The sequence below is a fragment of the Macaca fascicularis genome, chromosome X (genome assembly GCF_037993035.2).
Source record: "Macaca fascicularis isolate 582-1 chromosome X, T2T-MFA8v1.1".
Lineage (NCBI taxonomy): Eukaryota > Metazoa > Chordata > Mammalia > Primates > Cercopithecidae > Macaca > Macaca fascicularis.
Genome location: NC_088395.1, coordinates 49118431 through 49131668, shown reverse-complemented (window position 1 = coordinate 49131668; position 13238 = coordinate 49118431). Strand labels below are relative to the sequence as shown.

The 13238-nt window shown below is 52.3% G+C and overlaps 1 protein-coding gene across 7 annotated transcripts; it reads left to right on the top strand.

Moving 5' to 3' along the window:
• The first annotated feature begins 486 nt into the window (after positions 1-486).
• Positions 487-11831, top strand: KCND1 (potassium voltage-gated channel subfamily D member 1). Of its 7 annotated transcripts, none has more exons than XM_074030029.1 (8): positions 487-709; positions 2070-2898; positions 3216-3289; positions 5354-5516; positions 5616-5699; positions 5787-5885; positions 6159-6409; positions 10028-11831. In XM_074030029.1, exons 2-8 carry the CDS (start codon positions 2776-2778, stop codon positions 10251-10253), a joined length of 1020 nt encoding a protein of 339 aa, XP_073886130.1. In that variant the 5' UTR covers positions 487-709; positions 2070-2775; the 3' UTR covers positions 10254-11831. The 7 variants fall into 7 exon arrangements, 5 of the variants coding, with proteins under 5 accessions (XP_073886130.1, XP_073886131.1, XP_015298926.1 ...); XM_074030030.1 differs by having other exon boundaries at positions 2047-2898; XR_012430327.1 differs by adding an exon at positions 4141-4172 and having other exon boundaries at positions 487-3289.
• The last annotated feature ends 1407 nt before the right edge of the window (positions 11832-13238 follow it).

Below are 13238 nucleotides of genomic sequence, written 5' to 3'. Positions count from 1 at the left end.
AGAGGGGTGGGACCTGGATTGTCCCCCTCTACATTCCCTTTATCCTCATTTCATATCTAAAAACAGGAAGTCGTGTGCTCCAGTCCCATAGCCGAAGTCTTAGAGCTGGGGCTCTAACCCATGCTGCGTCCCTCAAGGGGGCAGCTTCGGAAGCTTGGCCATCTAGAGAAACACTCCCCAGCAATTACCCCCGACTCCTGGCTCTCCTGCCCTTCCACAGTCTGGGGGGCAGGGAGGGGACAGCGCTGCATCATTCCCTGTGGCACTCCGCTCTGGGGCCATTAACAGACGCCTCCCCATCGATCGGATCTGCTAAGTGCTGCTGATTCAGGCGAGTGGGGGTGGGGGCCCCTGGGGGCAGAGGGGGTAGGAGCTGGGCAGGAAGAGAGGGGAGTCCAGGAAGGAGGTGGAGAGAATTGGCAAAGTTCCCTGCCACCCCCATTTTCCAGATGACGCGACTGAGGCCCAACCAGCTTTGTAGGAGGCGGAGTCTCCCCAGGGTCCCTCTCTGGCTGTCCTAGGGGAGGGGGCTCGGGGAGCCACGAGGCCCCTCCCTGCCTCCCTCCATCTCCCGGCAAGCTCGGAGGGGCGGGGAGAGAGAGCCAGAGGAGGAGGAGAACTCAGGCAGCTCTGCAAGAGGGGGCCAGGAGCTCGGGTGTTTGGTACCCCCAGCCCCACCGCTGTTGCTGCTGCTGCAACGGGGACACAGGTGAGGACGGCCCGAGAGGGAGGGGGAGGGGGACCACCACTAGCGCTGTCCTCATCCTTCCCTGGTCCAGCCCCCATGCCCTAGCCCATCCTGGGATAGTCCCCAGGGGTCCCACTGGACCTTGCCCTTCCCAGGCCTCCTTCCGGGGACCCTGCGCCCTCTCCCTGCCTATGCCACCTCTCCTACGCCTGGCTGTGGTTGCTTCTCTTCCTCCTGCTGCCGCTGCTGCTACTGCCACTGCCCAGCACACACCGCCAGCCCCTCGGGGTGTGGTTTCCCCAGACCTGCCCCCAACGGTGGGACCCAGCCTTCTCCCGGCCTCCCCTGCCAGCTTCCTGCAAAGCCCAGGAGCCCCCCTCCCCGGAGACACACCCAACTCCCTTTCAACACCCCACCCTCCTCTTAACCCCATTTTGGGGGTAACCCCCTTCCTCTTATTTAGTCTTCATAGATCCCCTGGGTGCTCTGGGACTGTGCCCAACTTCCTAACATTTGAGTCCCAGCTCCTTGGAATTCCCCAGGCCCCTTTTTCCTCCCCGTAGAACTCCTGAGACTGTCGACCAGGCTTTCTTGGCCCCTCTAGATACCCACCTCCCCCAGATAACTCTCAGCCTCTCAAAAAATAACCCAGCCCCCTATCCACCCCTTTGGATAACCTCTTCCCCTCTCCAGCCCTACTAGGCGGCCCTCGCCTCTCCTTTCTTCCCCAGAACTCCTCTAGAGTACAGACATCCCCCCAGGCTATTCTTGGCAACTCTAGGCAGTCCCAAGACACCTTTCAGCCTCTTTACAACCTCCTGGATCCACAGCCACCCCTCCAGATGCACCAGCTGCCTTTCCAGATCCATGAGGGGGGTCTAACCCTCTTATGCTTCCCCTAGAAGCTTGAGGGTGTGGACAACCCTCCTCACCTGTCTCAGCCCCTCTAGAACCCCCACTTCCAGACACTCTCAGTCTCTTTCAAGCACCTCTGGTCCCATTTCTACCCCTCCGGATGCCCCAGTCTCCTCTCCACCTCCACAAAGGAGTTCCAGGCTCTTCTGCCTTCCCTGAGACTCTTGAGAGTGTAGAGAACTCCTCACGTGTTTCTTGGCCCCTCTAGACGCCCCCAGACACCTCTCAGGCACAGGCTAACTCCTTTAGAATCATCTCAGTCTCTCTAAACCCTCAGCTCCTTCTTGGCCCCATCCCCACACCTCTTTTCTGTTCTCTATGTCCCCAAGTCCCTTCTTAGTCCCTCAGGACATTGCCCAGGCCCCTCCTAGGCTCTGTAAATGTCCCCCAAACTCCTTCCCGTCTCTCTAGTTCTTCCTCCTGGTTCCTCTTGGCCTCTCTAGACACCCCCAGTTTCCTTGTTCAGGTGGCTCAAGGCGTCTCCAAGCCCCCACCATCCTGGAGACAGCCACATTCTCCTACAAGCCACCCTCACTAACTCTCCCTGGGCTTGGGGAGCGGCACGATGGCGGCAGGCCTGGCCACGTGGCTGCCTTTTGCCCGGGCGGCAGCAGTGGGCTGGCTGCCCCTGGCCCAGCAGCCCCTGCCCCCAGCACCGGGGGTGAAGACATCTCGAGGAGATGAGGTTCTGGTGGTGAACGTGAGCGGACGGCGCTTTGAGACCTGGAAGAATACGCTGGACCGCTACCCAGATACCTTGTTGGGCAGCTCAGAGAAGGAATTCTTCTACGATGCTGACTCAGGCGAGTACTTCTTCGATCGCGACCCTGACATGTTCCGCCATGTGCTGAACTTCTACCGAACGGGGCGTCTGCACTGCCCACGGCAGGAGTGCATCCAGGCCTTCGACGAAGAGCTGGCCTTCTACGGCCTGGTCCCCGAGCTAGTTGGTGACTGCTGCCTTGAAGAGTATCGGGACCGAAAGAAGGAGAATGCCGAGCGCCTGGCAGAGGATGAGGAGGCCGAGCAGGCCGGGGACGGCCCAGCCCTGCCTGCGGGCAGCTCCCTGCGGCAGCGGCTCTGGCGGGCCTTCGAGAATCCACATACGAGCACTGCAGCCCTCGTTTTCTACTACGTGACCGGCTTCTTCATCGCCGTGTCGGTCATCGCCAATGTGGTGGAGACCATCCCATGCCGCGGCGCTGCACGCAGGTCCTCGAGGGAGCAGCCCTGTGGCGAACGCTTCCCACAGGCCTTTTTCTGCATGGACACAGCCTGTGTACTCATATTCACAGGTGAATATCTCCTGCGGCTGTTTGCTGCCCCCAGCCGTTGCCGCTTCCTGCGGAGTGTCATGAGCCTCATTGACGTGGTGGCCATCCTGCCCTACTACATTGGGCTTTTGGTGCCCAAGAACGACGATGTCTCAGGCGCCTTTGTCACCCTGCGTGTGTTCCGGGTGTTTCGCATCTTCAAGTTCTCCAGGCACTCACAGGGCTTGAGGATTCTGGGCTACACACTCAAGAGCTGTGCCTCTGAGCTGGGCTTTCTCCTCTTTTCTCTAACCATGGCCATCATCATCTTTGCCACTGTCATGTTTTATGCGGAGAAGGGCACAAACAAGACCAACTTTACAAGCATCCCTGCGGCCTTCTGGTATACCATTGTCACCATGACCACGCTTGGGTGAGTGCGGACTCCATGTTGGGGGCTGCCTGATTACACTCACCCTTTCTGTAAAATTAGGAAGTTTAAAGGAATGATCTCCTTCCTCCCTCCCTCCCTCCCTCCCTTCCTTCCTTCCTCTTTCATTTTAGATGGAGTCTTACTCTGTTGCCCAGGCTGGAGTGCAGTGGCAAGATCTCAGCTCACTGCAACCTCTGCTTCCTGGGTTCAAGTGATTCTCCCGCTTCAGAATCCCAAGTAGCTGGGATTACAGGTGCATGCCACCATGCCCAGCTAATTTTTGTATTTTTAGTAGAGATGGGATTTCACCATGTTGGCCAGGCTGGTCTCAAACTCCTGACCTCAGGTGATCCGCCCACCTTGGCCTCCCAAAGGGCTGGGATTACAGGTATGAGCCATCGTGCCTGGCCTCTCTCTCTTTTTGAGCTTCAGTTTGCTAATCTGTACAAACTGAAGGAGCTGGACTTATTCTTCAGATCCCTCCCAGCTCTGACAATGCCTTGATTTTCTAGGTCAGGAGACTTGGGTTCAAGGATTGTCTTAGCTGCTCTCTTTCTGTTGATGTCATTTTCTCATGGCCTCAGTTTTCCCCTCTGTAAAATGGGGAATGCTGATCCCTTCATCATCTAGAGAGGATTCAATGACATCACAGTTGTGAAAGTTCTCTGAATGTTTCTGGTGCAGGATACATAGGTGTTGGCTTTCTAGCACCTCTTTTTCTGTTTTGGGGACCCATGTCTCCCAACCTTCTAGAATTGTCTGCTGTGTGGGGCACTACTTCTGTGCCTTTGTGATTCCTTGATGTTTCCCAGAACAAGATGTTTTCAGCTTTTTTTTTTTTTTTTTGGTAGATCCCTGCAGAAGAAACAGAGTTCGGATAAAAGTATCAAATGGAATCATTGAACTCATGAGCTTTCTAAAGATACTGTCTAGGGCAGATGCTGTGATCCTTCTCTAAGTTTCCATCACTGGGATTGGGTATACAGTTGGTGCTCAGTATCTGTTGAAGGAATGACTGAATGGGTTGGGTTTGCTCAGTTTCTTCATAGAGGTACAAAAAAAGTTGACTTGGGGTTTCTAAAGCGTAGAAACCCCAATTCTAGTTGGAGGTCCAGGATCAGACCAACAAACAAATACAGAGCGCTGACAGTAGGCTGGAACTGAGTATTTTGATGGCTTTTACTCTATTCAAGTCCTCACAACAACTCTGTGAGGGTGGATGTCTGCCCATGTCTCATAGTTGAGGACACGGTCTGAGATGACACATCAGAGAGCCAGCAATGGCCAAGTTGGAGAGACTTTTGAGCAGAGTCCTGAATGCTTAAAATGAGTCAAAATACAGAAATAAGGAACAGCCATCCTAGGGCACAGAGAAAAGGCTTAGAGGCTAAAGACTGCAGAGACTGTTTCTGTGGAGGAGTTCTGATTGGTTCTGCGGTCAGAACAAAAGTATGCAGTGTGATCTTGGGCGAGTCAGTTACAGAACCCCCCTGATCTTCAGGGGAGCTCTCTGTGAACAAGTTAGTAAGGTTGGCTTGGCTCTATCTCTATGGGAGGTGGGTGGCATGGAGAAAGACAGGGGGGTTTCAAGGCTCCTCCCTGTTTTGTCATATGTGGACAGTTTTCAAAGATTCCCCTACAGGGAAATGAAAAGGGGTCCTACTTAGACCGGGTAAGAGAGGCAGCCAAAACCAACAAAACACTCAGCCTGGGACTTGAAGCCCTTCGACTGGCCCATGGTGCTGGGACTCTCCTCCTAGGAGGAGGCTGTGTTCACTGTCTGTGACTTCCTCATGCTCCCCTCTGTTGGTTTTCATAGATTTCTAGCTGACTCAGGTGCTTGGTATGTAGCTTGGACAGGGGCAGCAGATGGTAGGGGTTGAGGGCCAGGCCCATTTCTCACTTGACTCCCCAACATTTTACAGAGCAAGAAACTGAGGGACTCAGAAGGTTTGAGTGCCTGGCCAGGGTCACAGAGCTAGCCCGGATTAGATGGGATAGAGTGAGGGACTGAAAGGTAGGTGGGCACTTTTCCTGACCTTGGCCTACCTCCCCTCACTCCAGCTATGGAGACATGGTGCCCAGCACCATTGCTGGCAAGATTTTCGGGTCCATCTGCTCACTCAGTGGCGTCTTGGTCATTGCCCTGCCTGTGCCAGTCATTGTGTCCAACTTTAGCCGCATCTACCACCAGAACCAGCGGGCTGACAAGCGCCGAGCACAGCAGGTAACTGCGCTTTCCATCCGAGCACCTCCCACTCCCTACACCCCAAGCCAGTCTACTTTGGGGCTTACCCACCTGACCTTTTATCTCCTCTCTCTGCAGAAGGTGCGCTTGGCAAGGATCCGATTGGCAAAGAGTGGTACCACCAATGCCTTCCTGCAGTACAAGCAGAATGGGGGCCTTGAGGTGGGTTGGGGCCTGGATTGGGGTTGCAGTGAGCGATAACAGGGGGAGGAAGGTGCTGCCCTTATTGCTCTGCTCCATCCACTCCAGGACAGCGGCAGTGGCGAGGAACAGGCTCTTTGTGTCAGGAACCGTTCTGCCTTTGAACAGCAACATCACCACTTGCTGCATTGTCTAGAGAAGACAACGGTGAGACCTAATGTGAGGTGGTATAGCAGAATAGAAAGGGGTCCCTCTGAGGCCATGCCAGTTCTCTCCCTTGGATGGGAGGCTCACTACAAATTGTGGAAATCACACAGAGCTTCCTGGAAGAGGCTACAGGAGAGCCAAGCCTTGAAGGATGGGCAAGGGAAGGCAAGAGGGAGCAATTTACAGAAAGGAGAGAACAGCCTGAGCAAAGGCTTGAGGGTGGGATTAGCTCCCATGGGATGCCCCGTGACCCCGCCTCCCTTCTGCCCACAGTGTCATGAGTTCACAGACGAGCTCACCTTCAGCGAAGCCCTGGGAGCCGTCTCGCCGGGTGGCCGCACCAGCCGCAGCACCTCTGTGTCTTCCCAGCCAATGGGACATGGAAGCCTGCTGTCTTCTTGTTGCCCTCGCAGGGCCAAGCGCCGTGCCATCCGCCTTGCCAACTCCACTGCCTCAGTCAGCCGTGGCAGCATGCAGGAGCTGGACATGCTGGCAGGGCTGCGCAGGAGCCCTGCCCCCCAGAGGTAAGCAGCCCTCCTACCTGCTAGCCACAGCTGGGGAAGCTCAGAGCTTAGACCAGAAGCTCTGAGATTCCATGACTCCAGGCCTAGCAAGTCAAGCTCGAACCCAAACCCCTCCCTACTGGAAGCTTGGGCTTATCTTGTCTGGATCTCATTCTTCATCCATTCTTTTTTTTTTTTTTTTTTTTTTTTTTTTTTGAGACAGAGTCTCACTGTCACCCAGGCTGAAGTGCAATGGCGGGATCTCAGCTCACTGCAACCTCCACCTCCTGGGTTCAAGCGATTCTCCTGCCGCAGCCTCATGAGTAGCTGGGGTTACAGGCACATGCCACCATGCCCAGCTAATTTTTGTATTTTTAGTAGAGATGAGGTTTTGCCATGTTACCCAGACTAGTCTCAAACTCCTCACCTCAAGTGATCCACCTGCCTCAGCCTCCCAGAGTGCTGAGATTACAGGCATGAGCCACCTCGCCTGGCCTCTTCATCCATTCTTTCACCAAACATTTATTGAGCACCTATTGTGTGGCAGGCACAGTTGTAGGCAACTTGGATGTGGCAGTCAATGAACAGACAGAAGCCCCTGTATCCTATTCTAGTGGGATAAGACAGTTAACTTCTATTCTAGTGGGATAGGACAGTTAATAAACAAATACATAGATTATATAGCATATCAAACAGCTGTAAATGCCAAGGAGAAAAGTCAGTCAGGGATGGGGGCTAGAAAGCATAGAGCAGGCCAGGTGCGGTGGCTCATGCCTATAATCCCACCACTTTGGGAGGCCAAGGCGAGCGGATAACAGGAGTTCGAGACCAGCCTGGCTAACATAGTGAAACCCTGTTTCTATTAAAAATACAAAATACTAGCTGGGTGTGGTGGTGTGCACCTGTAATCCCAGTTACTTGGGAGGCTGAGGCAGGAGAATCACCTGAACCAGGGAGGTGGAGGTTCCAGTGAGCTGAGATCGCACCATTGCACTCCAGCTTGGGCAACAACAGCAAAACGCTGTCTCAAAAAAAAAAAAAAAGAAAAGAAAAAAAAAAAGAAAAAAAGCATAGAGCAGGTGGTGATGCAGATTTTTTTTTTTTTTTTTTTTGAGACGGAGTCTCGCTCTGTTGCCCAGGCTGGAGTGCAGTGGCGCAATCTCAGTTCACTACAAGCTCTGCCTCCTAGGTGCATGCCATTCTCCTGTCTCAGCCTCCTGAGTAGCTGGGACTACAGGCGCCTGCCACCACGCCTGGCTAAATTTTTGTATTTTTAGTAGGGACAGAGTTTCACAGTGTTAGCCAGGATGGTCTCGATCTCCTGACCTCATGATCTGCCTACCTCGGCCTCCCAAAGTGCTGGGATTACAGGCATGAGCCACCGCACCCGGCCTTTTTTTTTTTTTTTTTTGAGACTGAGTCTTGCTCTCTTGCCAGGCTGGAGTGCAGTGGCTCAATCTCGGCCCACTGCAACCTCTGCCTCCTAGGTTCAAGCGACTCTCCTGCCTCAGGCTCCCAAGAAGCTGGGCCTATAGGCATGCGGCACCACACCCAGCTAATTTTTGTATTTTTAGTAGAGACAGGGTTTCACCATGTTGGCTAGGATGGTATCGATCTCCTGACCTCATGATCCACCCACCTCGGCCTCCCAAAGTGCTGGGATTACAGGCGTGAGCCATCGCGCCTGGCTGCGTTTTTTGGTTTTTCTTTTGAGATGAAGTTTTGCTCTTGTTGCCCAGGCTGGAGTGCAGTGGTGCAATCTCGGCTCACTGCAACCTCTGCCTCCTGGGTTCAGATGATTCTCCTGCCTCAGCCTCCCGAATAGCTGGGATCACAGGTGCCTGCCACCATACCCAGCTAGTTTTTTATATTTATATATTTATTTATTTATTTATTTATTTATTTATTTATTTATTTATTTTTGAGATGGAGTCCTGCTCTGTCGCCCAGACTGGAGTGCAGTGGCGCGATCTTGGCTTACTGCAACCTCCGCCCCCCGGGTTCAAGCAGTTCTCTGCCTTAGCCTCCCAAGTAGCTGGGACTACAAGTGCGTGCCACCACGCCCAGCTAATTTTTGTATTTTTAGTAAAGATGGGGTTTTGCCATGTTGGCCAGGATGGTCTCAATCTCTTGACCTTGTGATCTGGCCACCTCGACCTCCTAAAGTGCTGGGATTACGGGCATGAGCCACTGCACCCGCCAATTTTTTATATTTTTAGTAGAGATGAGGTTTCACCATGTTGGCCAGGCTGGCCTCAAACTCCTGACCTTCAGGTGGTCCACCTGCCTCGGCCTCCCAGAGTGCTGGGATTACAGGCATGAGCCACCACTCTCAGTTGGTGATGCAGTTTTAATAGTGTGGTCAGGGAAGGCTTTACTGAGGTGACAACTGAGCCAAGACCTGAAGGAGGCAAAGGAGTGGGCTATGCAGAGGAAGGAAGAGCTTTCTAAGCAGAGTGAACAGCCTGTGCAAAGGCCTTGAAGCAGATGTGGGTCCACATTAGAGACATAGCAAGGAAGCTATCATGGGTGGAGGAGAGTGAGCTAGGGGGAGAGTGGTAAGAGGCAAACTCAGAAAGGAGTGAGGGTCCCACCTTAGATCCTACTGTAGACACTTTGTAAGGACTTGGACACTGTTAGGAGTAACCATGAGAGAACATTTTCATGTGTATGCTCATTGTGTTCCAGACACTGCTCTGAGCACTTCGTAACATTTTCAATCTCATTTAATCTCCACAGCAACCCTATGGGAGATAGTGTTCATTCCACGCTACAGATGAGAGAAGAGAGAGGTTTGGAGTGGTTAAAATAGGACCAGGATTTGAACCCAGGACTGTCTGACTCTAGAGTCCTCACTCTTTACCACCATAATTGGGGATGCAGGAGAAGTACTTACGTCCTTAGCAGTGTCAGGGACCCAGTAGGTGCTCAATAAATGCCATGATTGCTATGGCAAGTATTAACTTTTTTTTTTTTTTTTTTTTTTTTTTTTTTTTGCGACTGAGTCTCACTCTGTTGCCCAGGCTGGAGTGCAGTGGCGCAATTTCGGCTCACTGCAAGCTCCGCATCCTGGGTTCATGCCATTCTCCTGCCTCAGCCTCCTGAGTAGCTGGGACTACAGGTGTCTGCCACCACGCCCAACTAATTTTTTGTATTTTTAGTAGAGATGGAGTTTCACCATGTTAGCCAGGATGGTCTCAATCTCCTGATCTCGTGATCCGCCTGCCTTGGCCTCCCAAAGTGCTGGGATTACAGGCATGAGCCACCGCGCCTGGCTGATAACTTTTATTTATTTATTTATTTATTTATTTATTTATTTTGTGATGGAGTCTCATTCCGTCGCCCAGGTTGAAGTGCAGTGGTGCAATCTCAGCTCACTGCAACCTCCACCTCCTGGGTTCAAGCAATTCTCCTGCCTCAGCCTCCCAAGTAGCTGGGATTACAGGCATGCACCACCATGCCCGGCTAATTTTTTGTATTTAGTAGAGACCAGGTTTCACCACGTTGGTCAGGCTGGTCTTGAACTCCTGACCTCAGGTGATCCACCCGCCTTGGCTTCCCAAAGTGCAGGGATTACAGGCATGAGCCACTGCACCCGGCCTAAGATAACTTTTTAAGAGCCTTCCATCTTTTCCACAGCCGCTCCAGCCTCAATGCCAAGCCCCATGACAGCCTTGACCTGAACTGCGACAGCCGGGACTTCGTGGCTGCCATTATCAGTATCCCTACCCCTCCTGCCAACACCCCAGATGAGAGCCAACCTTCCTCCCCTGGTGGCGGCAGCAGGGCCGGCAGCACTCTCAGGAACTCCAGCCTGGGTACCCCTTGCCTCTTCCCTGAGACCGTCAAGATCTCTTCCCTGTGAGGGGTAGACCTGCCCATTCAGAAGGTCCTCTTCATTTTTGGGAAATCCTTTCCAAAGCCATATTTTTGGGAGGCAGAGAGAGGCAGGCTTGGACACCCCTTCTGCCCCCCTACTGAGAACTATGCAATGGAGTTTCATGAAATGGTCCACATAGTGGGGAAGTAGCCAGGAAATGGGAAACTTCCCCCCACCCCAGACATTTTTCCTGGTGGGAGCTGAAGCACTGGGCTTCCACAGGCCCCTGGCCTCCTTGCCCCAGCACACTGGGACTGGCCCCACTCTCCCAGCTGGACTCCTGCATGCTCCTCCCCTTGGGCTCTCAGTTGAAGGTAAAGCTTTGATCTGATATCTGAGGTCTGGCCTAAGAAGGAGAGTTGAGATTTCCACCTCCCTCTGGCTGGGATATGGAGCTTTGGAGGTTCAGAGAAGAGAACCCTCACCTCTGATCTGGCCTCTACACGAGGTCCTCACCCTCTATCTGGCCCAACAATTCCCAGATTCTGAAGCTTGGAATGCAAACACAGGCTTCATGGGCTGTGGCCTCTGCAGTGACCTGCCATCCCCAGGCCTTGCCTGAGGGGTCAGGCTGCCTCTCCCAACACACAGATAGCACAAATTCTACCATCCCCTTCCCTGGCTGCTGGAAATGGGACCCCGCAACCCTGTCCTCTGCCGGGCCCCCAGCAAACTCTAGCAATAGCAGCTGCTGCCGTGTCATTATGCAAAGCCTCTGACCAGTTTGCTGCAGCATTTACATCTGCCCTAATCAGAGGGGCCACCTCTAACTCCTCCTCCTCCTCTCTTCTCCTCTGGTTTGCCTCCTTCCTGGGTTGGGCTGGAGTCTGGACTGGCCAAGATAAGAGCCTGGCAACCAGCAAGAGCTGGGCTGTATTTGGAGATCATGGGCTGATTCCATGTTCTTGGGCAAGAGTCCAGAAGCATCAGGGGCTCAGGCCTGGGATGTTTTTGAACTTTGGGAGTTATAGGAGACAGGAGGAACTTCTCCTCCTCCTCCCCTACAATTCCTTTTCCCATATTCCTTTCTTCTCCCTCTTGGGTCACCTTCCAGAACTCTGCTCTCAGGCTGAAATCTGGCATCATCTCAGGTTCCCTGTCCCCAGCACTGTCCCCATGGAGCTGGCGGCTGACAAAGATGTAGTTTCCATCAGTCAATAAAACCTGAGAGGAGAGATGAGGACTGAGTATCTCCTGGCTCTGTGGATTTGGGGGCTGGGTTGGGCTTGGGGGTTGAAAACACTCTGATTTCAATCCCTTTTGGCTAGGAGAAGGGCAGGTATGGGTCAAGGTATGGGAGATGGATGGTTGGTGATGTATTCTGGAAGACGGGGATCCAGGAGAAATGAAAGAACGTGGTTTGAGGAGTCCATCTACAGCCAGTGAGGCAGGCCAGGGGGTCCTGAGACATTCCTCCTTGGATATCATCTGCGCCAGCTTCCTGATTCACAGATGGGGAAACTGAGACCCAGAGAAACACATAGAGGAGACTTAAACCCAGGCTTCCTGACAGCAAACAACTCAGAATTTAACCCTAATAAAAGCATCACTTGGTTTGGTGAATTTCCTTTCCTTATGGACGCCCCCTACATTCTCTCTTCTGGGCTACTGGCTACACTAGGTTAGTGTGTGGCTGAGTTCTGTAGAGCACTGAGCAGACAGACGATGGATTCAGGTTGATCTGGGTTCCAGTCCCTGGGTGAGAGAATCATTTACCTTCTCTTGCCTCAGGTTGCTAATCTGTGAAATAGGGATAATTCATTTAGTCACCAAATATTTATTAACTTCCATTATGTGCCAACCCTAGGGATACAAAGGTGGGCAAAGTAGACATTGTCTCTGATGTATAGTTGAGCATGGAAGGCAGACAAGTAATTACAACATGGTGTGGCAGAACTAAGATCCATGGGTTATAGAAGCATGCAGATGGCAGGAGAACTTAACCTGGCCAACACACAAGGAATGAGTTGGAGTTAGCCAGGCAGCAAATCAAAGGATGCAATGTTCTGGGCAGAGGGAACAGCATGTGCAATGACCTGGAGGTTAGAGAGTGAGCTCAGGCCTTTGGGGAACTGAAAGTATTTCAGTCCAGCTGGGGAGGAGAGTGTGGGGCTGAGGAGAGGAAGGATGGAGAGGTAGGCCAGATAACAAAAAGCTTTGACGCTATGACGCGAATTTTGAACTTCATCCTAAAGATAGTGGGGACTTCTAAAGGCTTTTAAACAGAAAAGTCATGATGAAGTTTGTGTTTCAGAATGATCATTCTGGCTATGGAGAGTAGATATAGAGAAACAGTCCTGGAAGGAAGAAAAGTAGGGAGGAGGCTTTTATAATAGTTTAGGTGGTAGGGGACAGTGGCTTGGACTAGAGTAGTGGCAGTAGAATTGGAGAGTCTAGAGATTTGGGAGGTAGAATTGGCAGGACTTGGGATTGACAGGCATGTGGGAGTTGAGGAAGAGGGAGCAGTCAAGGTTGACTCCCAGGTTCTGGCTTGGACAACGGCTGGATGGGAGTGCTATTCCCTGGTAAAGGGAACATCAAAGCTGTTAGCACTCAGTGCTAGGTACATAGTAAGTACTTGGTGAAGGGTAGCCATGATTACTATCTTGAGTTCAGTTTTAGATGTGTAGTGAGTGAAATATATGGGGCTAGGGTGAGATGGTCATGAGAAGATTCAATGTGATAATGTGCATCTGGCACAGAGCCATGAACACAACAGGCCTGGTAAACATGAAAGTCCCCTCCTCCCATTAAGTCTCATGAGCAGAAAACACTACTTAGAACCCATTTATTACTTACACCTTTCAGGGAAGAACTTCAACTAGGGTTAGTATCTGAAGGGAGGCAAGGCTATACTCAAAACAGCTTTCCCATGGTCTCTTTCAGTCAACCTGTTGTATGGCTTGTCTCCTAAGACTGGAAGTGAACTCCAAATACCTTCTTGGTTCATCAGCTCATCTGAACCCCATA